This window comes from Mauremys mutica, chromosome 3, assembly GCF_020497125.1.
Source record: "Mauremys mutica isolate MM-2020 ecotype Southern chromosome 3, ASM2049712v1, whole genome shotgun sequence".
Lineage (NCBI taxonomy): Eukaryota > Metazoa > Chordata > Testudines > Geoemydidae > Mauremys > Mauremys mutica.
The window spans coordinates 183,405,175-183,420,005 of record NC_059074.1 but is presented as its reverse complement, the minus strand read 5'-3'; the positions used below and the strand labels follow the sequence as shown (position 1 = coordinate 183,420,005).

The 14,831-nt window shown below is 45.3% G+C and overlaps 1 protein-coding gene across 2 annotated transcripts in view; it reads left to right on the top strand.

Moving 5' to 3' along the window:
• Positions 1-800: 800 nt before the first annotated feature.
• The window catches only part of PPP1R21 (protein phosphatase 1 regulatory subunit 21), an 81,151-nt gene continuing 67,120 nt past the window's right edge, over positions 801-14,831 (top strand). Inside the window, exon 1 of one of the 2 annotated variants that reach the window (XM_045010122.1) lies at positions 801-1,145. In XM_045010122.1, the coding sequence (XP_044866057.1) occupies positions 1,083-1,145 (63 nt within the window). In that variant the 5' untranslated portion in view covers positions 801-1,082. The remainder of the gene's footprint in view (positions 1,146-14,831) is intronic. The other variant, XM_045010123.1, reaches the window with a different exon arrangement.

The following is a 14,831-nucleotide window of genomic DNA, read 5'->3' as shown; positions in this document are numbered from 1 at the left end:
TTCCTTTATTTCTGCACCCATATCATAACTGAATTTATGTTGTGGCAGTGATGGTCTCATATGCACCCTCCCCACTGAGTCTTCTCACCTGAGACTTATTTTCACATCTAATCCCTAAGGATCATTTAAACAAATGCTTGATTTTTTCAAAGACCCCGCCTGTCAAAAAGGTTTTCTTCTTTCTCCCCACGTACATTTGCGGTAAGGCAGGGCTGGCTCTCTGCAGGCCAGGAGCAGCTTTTAATGCTCCCCAGCTAGGACCACCTGGGGACAGCCAGGAGCCCTTGGTTCCAACTGTGGCCATATGCCAGGTAAGAGAATGAGCCCGGCCTACCCATCCTGATTTTGGACGTTTTAAAGTAGAGTCTAGTTAGCAGGCCCCACGCCTCCAATTTCACCGTGTGACAAACCTGGGCTCTTCTCAACTTAGTGCCCTGAAACAATTGCCCCCGCCTCTCCTCAACCCGGTACATTTGGCCCCCTCCCTGCGGTGGCTGAGACAATGTTGCTGCCCAGATCACGGGGATTGTGCACACGCAACTGAGGCGCTGCTCACAGGCCCGTTCATTACGGGTTGGGGGCGGCGGAGCTAGACTATACCCGGCGCCCGCCCCTCAAAGATTTTAAAGCAGGGCGTCTAGATACGGGTGAGAATCCCCCGCAACTCCGTAGTTTATTGGCCTTGGCCGGGCTCCGTAGCCACGTTGCGCGTTACGCAGGGCCACTCCTGGAGCGCTTGTGAGGCTGTTGCCATGGTAACAACGGCGCGCTCGCGCCTTCCCGTGTCACGTGACCCGCACTCCCGCTTTTGTCGGTTACGCCCAAGGTGCGGGCGGAGAGGCTAGTTTGTGACCCGCCCTCGCTCTGCCATCTTGGATTTTGCGTCAAGATGATGGCGCTGAAGAGTGAAGTCGACCCACTCCGTAGCCTAGTGTGAGATTGCGCGGTGACATTAGCGCGTTCCCACCCCGAAAGCGGAAGTGTGTCGGCAGGGACGGGGCGTGGTTGGATTGAGCCGCGGCGGCCCCGGGCAGTGGGTTCTCCGACGGGGACAGCGGTACCTACCGAGGAGCGGTGGGGCGATGGCGGCGGCTGGCGCGGAGCTGCAGGGGAAGTACCAGAAACTGGCTCAGGAGTATTCGAAGGTACCTGGCGTGAGACGCCATGATGCCGATACTCTTCCTGTATCGCGGTACTTTCCAGTTACCAGCACCGATCCCGATACTGGGACTGTAGTGCGAGAAAGTGATACCTGTAGGAATTTGCTACCTGTAGCAGTTATTCATGTGTAAGGGATTGTTAAAAAAAACCCTATCTGATGTAATTTGCTGCCAGTAGCCGCTAATTGTTACCATGAGCAGTTACTGATACCTAAGGTGATTATTTGCTGACTTGTCCTAATTTGCTAAAACTTGACAGTAGAGTGGGATGGAAGCATAAAGTCTTTAGCTTCCAAATGACCCTGCCTGGTGTACATATCAATTACCTCTTAATAGAGGATTGTAAAAAATAGTGAGGTCATTTAAACATCATTTATTTTGCAGCTTCATGTACTGTGCTGATAATGTAGCATTCTGACACTGATACTTGTGCCCAAGTGACCTGTGGGTTCTATTCATTTTAGTGGGATGTAGGACATGTGGAGGAGAATTTAAACTCTTAATTTCCTTAGGGTTTGTGTCAATATACTTCTATGCTGGTGTGATCTCTGACCGTTACAGTTCATCAACTTAGCAGACAGGCACAGGCAGCAATGCACTTGTCCTGTTGCCTTGACTGAGAAAGGTTTCTGATCAAAGGGAGTGTAGATTCCAGGAAGCTCCTGGAGTAATAGGTTGGAGATGAAAGGACTTATTCAAAAAGAGATAATGGAGTTTGTAGTGTAAAGATAAGCCAGATGGGTTTGTCTCCATTCTGGTATATTTTACTCTCTGGGGACTGGGTAGAAAGGAGAGAGAAGTATTTCGGATTTCCTGTTTCCCTTAATGAGGGCCATCTATGCTCACCTGAAATTTTTCCTGGCAGAAGCAGTTCCTATCTATTTATTACAAGGTCAAAATATGGCTGCCATCAACAGAGGCATTAGTAGTGGTGAAGGTGAGAAGAGGGCCAAGAAGTCCTTTCCCTCCCCCAGCCCACACTCCCATGTATGTGGAAGCCATACTGTTGTTGCTGCCAAAATATCCTGATGGCAAACGGATAGGGGCAGAAGGCACTGCCAGTTATACCGAGCACCCCAGAGGAGCCATGAACTGTGGAGTTGTGATGCTCTCTACCGCAGGTGGACACCCTACACCCCCATTTTCATCTTTATAAAATGATTGTACGGTATCCAATGCAAAGTTTGTCATGTTGGATGTCTTCGGAAGGCTCATGATGCACCGAGCATTGTTGTTGTAGTGATTGTTATAGTAATAATATAGGTTATAATTTGATGTATATAGTTATGAGGATGAAAATGTATCCTCATGGCTTAAAGGAAGCCTATTGAAAAACTCTCCAAGAACAGGGAGGCAGTTCACACCTTGTCAGGGCATGGATGGGACAAGCCCAGCCCAGCCTCACAGGAACAATGGACACTGGCTTAGGCAGCAACAAAAGAATCTGTTATACTCTCCAGGGAGTCACCCCTTTCCATTGGGCAGTTTGGGACTGCAATGAGGTAATGCTCACCTGACTCTGAAGGACAGGGGGGCAAAGCCAAGAGGAAAGAAAGGACAAGATAAAAGAGAGAGACACTTTGCCATGCGCTCGCGCGCTCTCTCTCTCCCATCTACATCTACAGACACCTCCACCACCAAGGGACTGAAACGCTGATCAAAGGGGAGAGTCTGACTGAAAAGCATTTAAGTTTTTAAGGGCATTGAAAGTGTTAAGATCAGCTTAGAATGCATTTTGCTTTTATTTCATTTGACCAAATCTGACTTGTTATACTTTGACTTATAATCACTTAAATCTACCTTTATAGTTAATAAATTTGTTTGTTTATTCTACCTGCAACAGTGCATTTTGTTTGCGGTGTGTCAGAGACTCTCCTTGGAGAACAAGGCTGGTACATATCAATTTCTTTGTTAAATTGACGAATTTATAGAAGCTTGCAGTGTCCAGCGGGCATAACTGGGCACTGCAAGATGGAGGTTCCCAGGGTTGTGTCTGGGACCGGAGATATTGGCTACTGTCATTTGCTTGCAAGTAGCTGGGAGCAGCTTACATGCCAGAGGCTGTGTGCGAACAGCCTAGGAGTGGGGGTTCGCACAGCGCGATAAGGCTGGCTCCCAGAATCAAGGATTGGAGAGGTCTGGCAGATCACTGGTCCAGATTACACTCCTGTGACATTCTCCTCTTGTGTTTTCTGCTACACCTATTCTGTACTAGTGAGGGAAACCCTCATTCCCCAGTGCTCCTGGTGGCCCCAGTGCTCAAGAAATCACAAGTGACACTTCAGCTGTATGACAAATGCTTAGGCAACATCCTCACAGTACCTATTAGATAACACTCGATACCAAACACATTTTTGGAGTAGAGAGGACCAAGCCTACATTCCTGTCTTTACAGGACTGTTTAAAAAGCATTTTACAAGTTGAATTTTAGGGCTATAGTATGAAAAACCCCTAATGAAAGTCTAAGCATTTAAAAACCTTTATTAGTCCCTTTACACTGCATAGACGGTCATACGGTCTACTAGTAAAGAAACATTAAATGCACACACAACATTGAGAGTAGTGCAGAGCATTATAAATAGTATTTTAAATACCTATGAATTCCTTTTGAAAGCAAGCTCATAGGCAGAAAATCTACCATTGTGCTTTATACAGACTTCCACTTTTGTCACTGTTACGTATATCAAGCAACAAGGTACCACCACAAAAATTACACTCAGAACCATGGTGCTCACGTCACTTTATTGCTCTCTGATTTAATTTTTGAGACATTTTCTTGAGCCTTTACCCTCACTGTTAAAACTTAATTTGTCTTGTCTTGATTGTGTTGTCACTTTTCAACAGCTCAATCACCCTTATTACTGCGAGGCGATTTAAAAAAAAAAATCAGGTTTTTTTAGCAGCAGGGTGGATTTGATTTAAATCATGATTTAAATCACTAGTCAGGAAGACTCAATTTAATCATGGATTTCTACATAAAAGTACATTCTTGTTGGTTGTATTAACCTTAATACATATTCTTCACAACTCAGATAGATGTAGGTTTCATTTTTAGACGGTACATACTATACATTTTTAAAGTGAGTTATGTTGATAACTTTTCAGATTAGTTTTACAGCTATATCAGGAAATGAATGATTGGTTGGTTGGTTATTTCATTTACCAAAGGTAAATGAAGTAGATAGTTCACCTCCCAGTGACTTCATAAATATCTCCAGTTCAACAGGTTAATCATTAATATTTGGAGGATTTTCTTGCCATGCTGTATTACAGGAGTCTCAAACATGCAGCGGCCTGCGAGGCTCTTGTGTGTGGCCTGCCAAGCTCCCCGTGCCCCTCCCCGGCCCCTCTGCCTACAGGGATTGCCCCCTGTGGCGCTGCGAGCCCCGCGCTGCTCTCTGAAGCAGCTGGCAGCACGCCCCTTCAGTCCGGGAGGGAAGGGGGAAGGAGGCAGAGGACTCCTGCATTGCCTCCTTCTAGGCACTGCCCCCCGCAGCTCCCATTGGCTGGGAACAGGGAGCTGCGGCCAATGGGTGCTTTGTGGGAGGTACCTGGAGGAGCGGCAAGAGCAGCAGACGCACGGAACCCTGAGCCCCTCTCTCTCCCCCCGGGGCTGCAGGGACATGGTTCCAGCTGCTTCCTGGAACGGAGTGGCTCGGGGCCAGGGCAGGCAGGCAGGGAGCCTGCCCTGGCCCCGGTGTGCGCCGCTGCCACCCCGGAGCCACTCTAGGTAAGCGGCGCCAGGCTGGAGCTCACACCCCTGCTGCACCCCAACTCCCTGCCCTGAGCACCCTGCTGCATCCCGCACCCCTCCTGCACTCCCTGCCCTGAGCCACCTGCTGCACCCTGCACCCTGACCCCGTGCTGCACCCCTCACCCGCTTGCACCGCACACACTAACTCCCTGCCCTGAGCCCCCTGCCACACCCTGCACACTCCTGCACCTCAACTCCCTGCCCTGAGGCCCCGCCACACCCTGCACCCTTTCTGCACCCCCCCCCGGGGCAGTGTTGGGGTGGGGACTTTGGGGAAGGGGTTGGAATGGGGCGGGGAAGGGGTGGGAAGAGGAGGGCCAAATGGAAGGGGTGGAGTGGGGGCGGGGCCAGAGACAGCGAGGGGTGTGTGTCGGTGATGCGGCCATCGGGTCAATGCACTAGTCCTCATGTGGCCCTCATGGTCATTTGAGTTTGAGACCCCTGCTGTATTAGGAGGAGAACATCACCAAACAGACATTTAAATTGTTTTATTTAACTAAAACAACCATGTTCTGGATTTTTTTCTTCAACAGCAAACATATAATATTTTAACAAAACAAGCATATGAATTTTTGAATTTAGTTAAACATTCAAATTTTTTAAAATCAGGTTTGTTTTTGTTAAAATTGTTTTTAAGCGTGAAATGAAATATTAAAAAAAAAAAAATTTAAATTGACTGTCAGCCAAGTCAACATGAGAAACATATTGGCTTTTGCAGCTAACTCAGTCGTCTTCACCTTCATTTTCCTGTTTGTTCATAATCTGGAAAAGAAAAACAAGCTTTCCTGCTTTTTCAGGTCCCAAATGATTTCTCGATTTTGGAATGAATTAGTCCAAAGGAAGAAAATATTCTTTCTACACTGGCAGAAGAAGCTACTGCCATTAAAAGTGAGATTATCACTTCAACAGTCTCTGAATCCAAGTGCTTAAGTCACTTCCACCAGTTCACTGGTGTGACTTTCTTTAAAACATCATCAACAAACATATATTTCTTGAATGGTTCTTATTCCCAAACTGGGTCTCTTTTATGGCCTGCTGCCATTATAGATTTTACCTTCCAGTGAGAGAATGGTATGGTAGAGCTCAAATCAATGAAAGCTACACTCAGAAAGACCTCAAGACTTCTGGAGTATGCTTCTCAAACAGTTTCACTTCTGTTTCTACTCCCTGTCCCTCCCTTCTCACGTTTATCTTCAGACTTCTTCTCCTTGTCCAGATCTATTCCTCCCCCAACAATTGTCTATTCATGGAACTTTTTGAATCTTTGCCCTTTTTAGAGAGAGGTAAGGGATTGACTCTGTGTATACAAATTTTCAGAGGGACAATAGGTTTGAGGTCTGTTATTTCTCACCTCTATTTATTTATTTTAAAACATTTTTGCTGTTAACAAGCATGTTATCTCTGGAGACACAAATCCACAGTCTGAGAACTGCAAAACTAAGCATCTCTGATGGTATCTTCTAGACTGAGCACTGAATCCCATTGGGTAGATCGAAAGATTAACCTAAATAATCTATACGGAAGCCTCTGGAATCCCATAGAATTGGGTCCCTAATCCATGAACTATTTGGAACTCATTTAGAAAACTTTTCTTAAACATTACATGAATATATTGTTTCATACTATAGAATTACAATTTATAATTCCTATTCCATGATGAGATACATTATAGCTCAAAGATATCTTAATTAAAACTATCTTTAGATAGGTTTTCTCCTCAAAAAGCATTTTATCAAAAAAATCTGATTTAAATAAAAAAAAGTTGTTTTTTTTTTAAATCCTTGATTTTTATCCACCCTGTTTATGCAGACATAGGCCTTTTCCTCACTACTAATGTAGACATAACATATACTGTTCAGTGGTTGATAATGTCAGATCCCTCTCCTGCTCAGTATCCTGAGCTGAAGTATTTGTCTTCCCAGTGTACAGGTTGCTTCCAGCATAGGTTGGTGAAGATTTTGAGGCAAATGCATGTTGCCTTTATTTTATAACTTGAGTCCATGTACCTGGAAAATAGTTGCTCAGAGAGGTGATAATGGGCTTTGCAGAGTGAATTTGTTCAGAAATACCCCATGTATGGTCTGTCATTGAATTGGAAATCCATTGATTATAACTCCCATTGCCGAGTAATGGCTGGTGATGATTATTCAGTGCCCTCCAGCTGTTCATTCTCTTTTGTTGTCACTAGAGAGCTAACATTGTGCAACTCCCAAATTAACAACATATTTCAGTAACAGCCATGCAACAAAATTTCATAGCTTCATATGCACTAACAATATACATACTTCGACAGATCAATGGGTTTCAGCAGATCTTGATCTTTCATATTATATGTGACATGGCATTCTTTGTATGAAATATATCATAATTATATGATGGGGTGAATGGGAGGGGGAGGGTACTGCTTAATTCCGGAGTGCCACAATACTGTTGAGATACTTTTGAGTAAGAGGTAACAATCTGTTGCAAGTTTCTCAGTGAAATCTGTATTTGCTTCTCCATTGTCAATGCAGCTGTCATTTTGGCAAGTTCAGCACACAGATCAAGGAATGTGGCCTTGTACATCCAAAAGTTGTGCAGCCAATGCTCATCATCCCAAAACCGTGAATGCCACCAACAAGTTTGAATTGATTGTCGCTATGTCCCACAGCAATCAGTTTTGCATAGAATCATGATGTCCCTCACTTCTATGCTTGCGGCTCTGCAAATACTACAGGATCGTGCACCTTGGCCTTGCAAAGCTCATGACAATAGTGCAGAGCCATGCAGGCTCCATGCTTCTGTGTGAGATGGCAGACAGTCAGGAGGGCCAAGCAGGTTTTTGGGTATAGAAAAAACGGTGCAGTCATAGACTTTAAGGTCAGAAGGGACCATTATGATCATCTAGTCTGACCTCCTGCACAATGCAGGCCACAGAATCTCACCTATCCTCTCCTGTATTAAACCTGTGTCTGAGCCGGCATATTTACCACTAATAGTCAAAGAGGAATTAATTGCCAAAATTAGGCTATCCCATTATACCACCCCCTCAACAAATTTATCAAGCTTAGTCTTGAAGCCAGATATGTCTTTTGCCCCCACTACTCCCCTTGGAAGGCCGTTCCAGAACTTCACTCCTCTGATGGCTAGAAACTTTGTCTAATTTCAAGTCTAAACTTCCTGATAGCCAGTTTATATCCATTTGTTCTTGTGTCCACATTGGTACTGAGCTTAAATAATTCCTCTCCCTCTCTGGTATTTATTCCTCTGATGTATTTAGAGAGAGCAATCATTATCTCCCCTCAGCCTTCTTTTGGTTAGGCTAAACAAGCCAAGCTCTTTGAGTCTCTTTTCATAAGACAGGTTTTCCATTCCTCGGATCATCCTAGTAGCCTTTCTCTGAACCTGTTCCAGTTTGAATTCATCCTTCTTAAACATGGGAGATCAGAACTGCACACAGTATTCCAGATGAGGTCTCACCAGTGCCTTGTATAACGGTTATGTATCAGTTTATGTATGGGATACATATAAAATCAGGGGATAAATTTAACAATGCTGTGACATTCTATATCTTGGGGGAGCATCATGGAACCCCCATATTCCTCATTTGTATATAATCTTGATCTTACCTTACAAGACATGCTTTATATGTATCCGGGGAAAGATTTCTGATCTGCTGAGTCATTTCTCTATCCATATATGTATATCATTAATGCATATGAAGTTATGAGAATTGTGTTATATGGTTCCCCAGTTTACAGCATGTTTTAGTGACAATCAGCCAGATATTAGCTCCCTAGAGGCAACAGCAAGGAAAGTAACCAACACCCGGGTAGGGTGTCAAGGAACCCATCAACAACCATTGTCCAGCAAGGGAGCTACAATTCAGTGACTCACCTGCATGAGGCCATACCAGGGGAATAGCTCAGCCTTGTCTGGAGACTCAGCAATGCCCCCAGACATGCCCTGGACTGGTGCTCCCCAAGCACGTAGGACTGAGAGTATAAAACAGACACAGGCCCAGCATGTGGCCACTTTCTCCTTCACCCACCTATGTTGCAAGCAACACTCTGAAGACTCCAACTGAGGGGACTGGCCCAGATTTCAAGGGTGAAATCTGTATATTAAGGACTGCAATATCCAGTGGGGTGAGGAAAAACTGCTTAGTCTAGTTGTTGCCCAGCCTAATAGAGTTGAGAGTTTAGACTGTGTGCTTATTTTATTTCTTTTGGTAACTAACTCTGACTTTTTGCCTATCACTTAATCTATCTTTTGTAGTCAATACATTTGTTTTGCTGTTTATCTTTACCAGTGAGTTTGTATGAAGTATCTGGCAAAACTGGCCAGGTTTGCAAAGGCTGGTGTAAATCCACTTTCCATTGATGAAGTGGTAAACCAGTTAATAAATTTGCACTGCTCCTCTTGATCACTGCAAGATGGTATATTCATGAGTACAGTGCTGGGAGCTGGGGGGATCTGGCTGGTGCCTCTCCCTGTGTGATTCATGAGTGGCTTTGGGAGCATTTATGCAATCTAGCTGGGTGGGGGAGTGCCACATGTGGTTGTGCTGAGTGATAACAGCACCTGGAGGGGTTTGCCTCTGGTCACTAACAAGGCATTGTGAGAGACAGCCCACGCTAGAGAGAGTTCCTGGGGCACAGCAGTCCCATAGTCCCAGGCTGCACCCTGGTGATCTCGTCACAAATGCTTATGGGAAGTTGATCTCATGATCACAGTCACCCCTGTGCAACCTGTTTGGGCCTCAGCATACAATGCCAAACCAAAGCTTTCCAAAATACAGTGCGGTGGACAGTGATGAGTTGCACAGTGGGATATCTATTCATGATGCACCACACTCTGAATTGATACAAGTGCTTCTGGTGAGTACCCTCACTGCCAAGACTAGGGGTATGGCTACACTTACGGTTTGCAGCGCTGGTAGTTTGCAGCGCTGGTCATCCAGCTGTGTAGGAGCAGCGCTGGTGTGTGGCCACACTCACAGCTACCAGCGCTGGTGTGTGGCCACATTTGCAGCATTAGCAGCGCTGTTGGGAGTGATGCATTATGGGCAGCTATCCCAGCATTCAAGTGGCCGCAACGTGCTTTTCAAAAGGGGGGTGGAGTGGGGTCTAGTGTGACAGGGAGCGGGGGGAGAGAGAGAGAGTGGATTTTTGGAGCCAACACTGTGTTTAGCTTCCTGCCTTGAAAAATCAGAACATGTTTTCAACCCCTTAGTCTTAACTCTTAATTGCAAACAGCCTGCAGCCAACACGACTCCCTGCTGTTTCGTTTCACTCCCTGCCTGCAATCTCATTTGATTGTTTACAGCCAGGTACAGATGATCACAGCAAACAGGAGCTCTGTTTGTTTTTTAGATAAGCAGCAGCAGCAACGGCGCTCCGCGCGGAGCTCGTTCACAACAAAACAAAGAGAGGCTGCATAACAAAACAAAGAGTAATTTAGTTAAAAGCATTCTGGGATACATCCTTATACCCTGGAGGCCAATCACAGCGCTGGTGTGTGGCCACACTTGATGACCAGCGCTGTAGCACCAGCGCTGGAATCCTTATTCCCCATCTGAGCGAGGTGTACTGCCAGCGCTGCAGCCAGGGAGTTGCAGCGCTGGAAGTGCCCTGCAGGTGTGGCCACTTACTAATTGCAGCGCTGGTGGAGGCTTTCCAGCGCTGCAAATCGCCAGTGTAGCCATACCCTAGGAGTCCCGTAGGCATGTGCACAAGTAACCGTAGCAACTCTGTGCTGACATAACTTGAGTTAACATACCCTTGTAGTGTAGATATGGCCTTAGGTATATGAAATGTTTGGGACAGGTAACAAGAAATTCCTAAGTATGAGAGTAGACCAAGATTCATTCAGATGTTTAGGCTCCAGCTTTTGTGGAACTGGCCTTATTGCACTCTAAAAGCTCAGAAACAAAGTGGCACATAAGAACAAAATATCATGTATTTATTAAAAAATTTTGACGTCAGGGTGTATAACTCATGTTTTTAGAATTCTTGTGGTTGTCAAGCTGTCTTGGGGTTGTAGATGTGTGTTCATTATATTTTGAAGGCCAAAATTATAAATGGGTTCAACAAAGAATTAGATCAGTTCCTCAGGATAGGTGGATCAGCTATTAGCTGAGATAATCAGGGATGCATCCCCATGCTCTGGGTGTCCCTAAACCTCTGACTGCCAGGTGCTGGGAGTGGACAATGGGATAGTTCACTCAGTGATTGCCTGTTCCCTCTGAAGCACCTGGCACTGGTTGCTGTCAGAAGACAGGATACTGAACGAGACGGACCATTGGTCTGATCCACTATGGCATTTCTAATGTACAGCAAAAATTACAATAGATTTTTGTCTTTGAGAAAGATGTTACATGAGATAGCATACTGCCTTTATTGAATATTTGAGAATCAAGTTCTACACACAAGCAATGGCATGCAGAAAAACGCTAACAGCTGGATTTAAAGCCAAAATAACAGTTACAAAAGGCAATCATCATTGGTGGATGTGATGTTGCACTCTATATGATTTTATGGAAGTATGCTGGTGAGTATGAATATAATGTAACTGAAATATGCTTCATGCAAAAGGTCTCTTGTAAGGTATCATTACAAATCTTATAATCTACTGAGTGTGGTCATCCTATTTGTATAAATTATCACTCTTGTATTTGAAACTAGAAATATAAAATATAACTCTGAGGGCTTATTGTAATTGATGCAAAGTGTGGACCATTAATCATAGAATATCAGGGTTTGAAGGGACCTCAGGAGGTCATCTAGTCCAACCCCCTTCACCACTCTCTGAGAGAAAAAGTTTTTCCTAAAATATCCAACCTAAACCTCCCCCACTGCAACTTGAGACCATTACTCCTTGTTCTGTCATCAGGTACCACTGAGAACAGTCTAGAGCCATCCTTTTTGGAACCCCCTTTCAGGCAGTTGAAAGCAGCTATCAAATCCCCCCTCATTCTTCTCTTCTGCAGACTCCCAGTTCCCTCAGCCTCTCCTCATAAGTCATGTGTTCCAGGCCCCTAATCATTTTTGTTGCCCTCCGCTGGACTCTTTCCAATTTTTCCACATCCTTCTTGTAGTGTGGGGCCCAAAACTGGACACCAGTGTCGAATAGAGGGGAACGATCACATCCCTCGATCTGCTGGCAATGCCCCTACTTATACAGCCCAAAATGCTGTTAGCCTTCTTGGCAACAAGGGCACACTGACTCATATCCAGCTTCTCGTCCACTGTAACCCCTAGGTTCTTTTCTGCACAACTGCTTCCTAGCCATTCGGTCCCTAGTCTGTAACAGTGAATGGGATTCTTCCGTCCTAAGTGCAGGACTCTGCACTTGTCCTTGTTGAACCTCATCAGGTTTCTTTTGGCCCAGTCCTCTAATTTGTCTAGGTCCCTCTGTATCCTATCCCTACCCTCCAGCGTATCTACCACTCCTCCAAGTTTAGTGTCATCTGCAAACTTGCTGAACGTGCAGTCCATGCCATTCTCCAGATCATTAATGAAGATATTGAACAAAACCGGCCCCAGGACCAACCCTTGGGGAACTCTGCTTGAAACCGTCTGCCAACTAGGCATGGAGCCATTGATCACTACCCGTTGAGCCCGACGATCTAGCCAGCTTGCTATCCACCTTATAGTCCATTCATCCAGCCCATACTTCTTTAACTTGCCGGCAAGAATACTGTGGGAGACCGTATTAAAAGCTTTGCTAAAGTCAAGGAATAACACATCCACTGCTTTCCCCTCATCCACAGAGCCAGTTATCTCCTAATAGAAGGCAATTAGGTTAGTCAGGCATGACTTGCCCTTGGTGAATCCATGCTGACTGTTCCTGATCACTTTTTCCTCTCCTCTAAGTGCTTCAGAATTGATGGTGGTTCGGAATCTTGATGGCTCCCATTAACCAGGACAATTTTCTGTGGATGGCTCTGTTTACTTGTGAGTCTTCCTGTATACCTGTGTGCTGGCAAGTGAGTAGTGAAGTCTTTGGGTATGGCTACACTTGCAGCTGTACAGCGCTGGGAGTTAAACCTGTCTTCGTACAGCTGAGTAGGGAAAGCGCTGCAGTCTGGCCACACTGACAGCTACCAGCGCACTGTCGTGGCCACATTTGCAGTATCTGCAGCGGCATTGGGTGTGGTGCATTATGAGCAGCTATCCCAGCATTCAAGTGGCTGCAATGTGCTTTTCAAAAGGGGGTGGGGTGGAGTGTGACAGGGAGTGTGAGGGAGAGAGAGTGTGGATTTTTGGAGCCGACACTGTCAGCACCCTGCCTTGCAAGTTCCGACCCCCTCCCGCACCCCTCTCTCACTCACTGAAAGCAAACAGCAGCTGTTTGTTTCCTCAGAGACCAGATAAGCAGCCGCTGCCGAAACTGACCCCCCCTTTCTCCCTTCCGCCGCGCTGCTTCTCTCTTCAAGTCCCCTCCCTCCCCCTCTCTTCAAGCAAACACTAGCTGTGGGCATTCCAAAGGGAGCCCCCCTGCCTCTGCTCGTTCACAGCAAACAGTAGCTGTATTTGTTTTTTTGATAAGCAGCTCCGGGAGCCCGGAGTTCACAACAAAACAAAGAGTGGGACCTTTACTTAAAAGGATTATGGGAAGCTTCCAGAGGTCAGTTACAGCGTACTAAGATTATTCCCTGTTTACACTGGCGCCCCAGCGCTGCAGCAGCAGCGCTATACTCTTTATTCCTCTCGTCGAGGTGGAGTACAAGCAGCGCTGTAGCCACGGAGATACAGCGCTGTATGTGCCTTGCCAGTGTGGACGGGGAGTGAGTTACAGTGCTATAAAGCCACCAACAGTGCTGTAACTCTCAAGTGTAGCCAAGGCCTTACAGTGATATGTGATCCTGTCACCTGAACTGGAATCCATCTTTAACCTGGTGTCTTTCCATTGAGAAGGAGGGGATGGAAACCCAGAGAGGGACAAAGGATTCCTGCCTTATGCAAAAGATGTATAAAGGGGTGGAACAGAACAAAGATGGGAGAGGAGCCATCGTGAAGAATCCCCTAGCTACCACCTGAGCTGGAACAAGAGCTGTACCAGGGGAAAGTATTGTTTCCAGGCCTGGAAGGTGTCCAGTCTGAGGAAAAATCTTACTGAAGCCTCTCTAAGGGTGAGATTATCTGTATTCAGTTTGATTAGACATAGATTTGCACATTTTATTTTATTTTGCTTGGTGATTTACTTTATGTCTGTTACTACTTGGAACCACTTAAATCCTACTTTCTGTATTTAATAAAATCACTATTTACTTATTAATTGTCCCAGAGTATGTATTAATACCTGGGGGAGCAAACAGCCGTGTATCTCTCTCTATCAGTGTTATAGAGGGCGAACAATTTATGAGTTTACCCTGCATAAGGTTTATACAGGGTAAAATGGATTTATTTGGGTTTAGACCCCATTGGGAGTTGGGCATCTGAGTATTAAAGACAAGCACACTTCTGTTAGCTGCTTTCAGGTAAACCTGCAGTTTTGGGGCAAGTAATTCAGACCCTGGGTCTTTGTTGGAGCAGACGGGAGTGTCTGGCTCAGCAAGACAGGGTGCTGGAGTCCTGAGCTGGCAGGGAAAACAGGAGCAGAGGTAGTCTTGGGACATCGGTTGGCAGGTCCCAGGGGGGTTTCTGTGATCCAACCCATCACTGTGAATTAAATGAAAACAAAGTTTTGAGACCAGGCCAGAAATTCAGTCAGACTGGAAGTCAGATGATCCAACAGAATAAACAACTCTTAAAAATAAGAAGAAAAAGTTAGACTTAAAAATTGAAAATTAGAAATCACAGTAAAAAACATAGTACAATAATAGAAACACAGATGTCATTGCTAAAACTACTAGCAAGTACTTACTTATACATATTTTCAATAAGTATTTGTTAAAATATAAATTTAATAGCCCAGTGACATGCATCTGCACA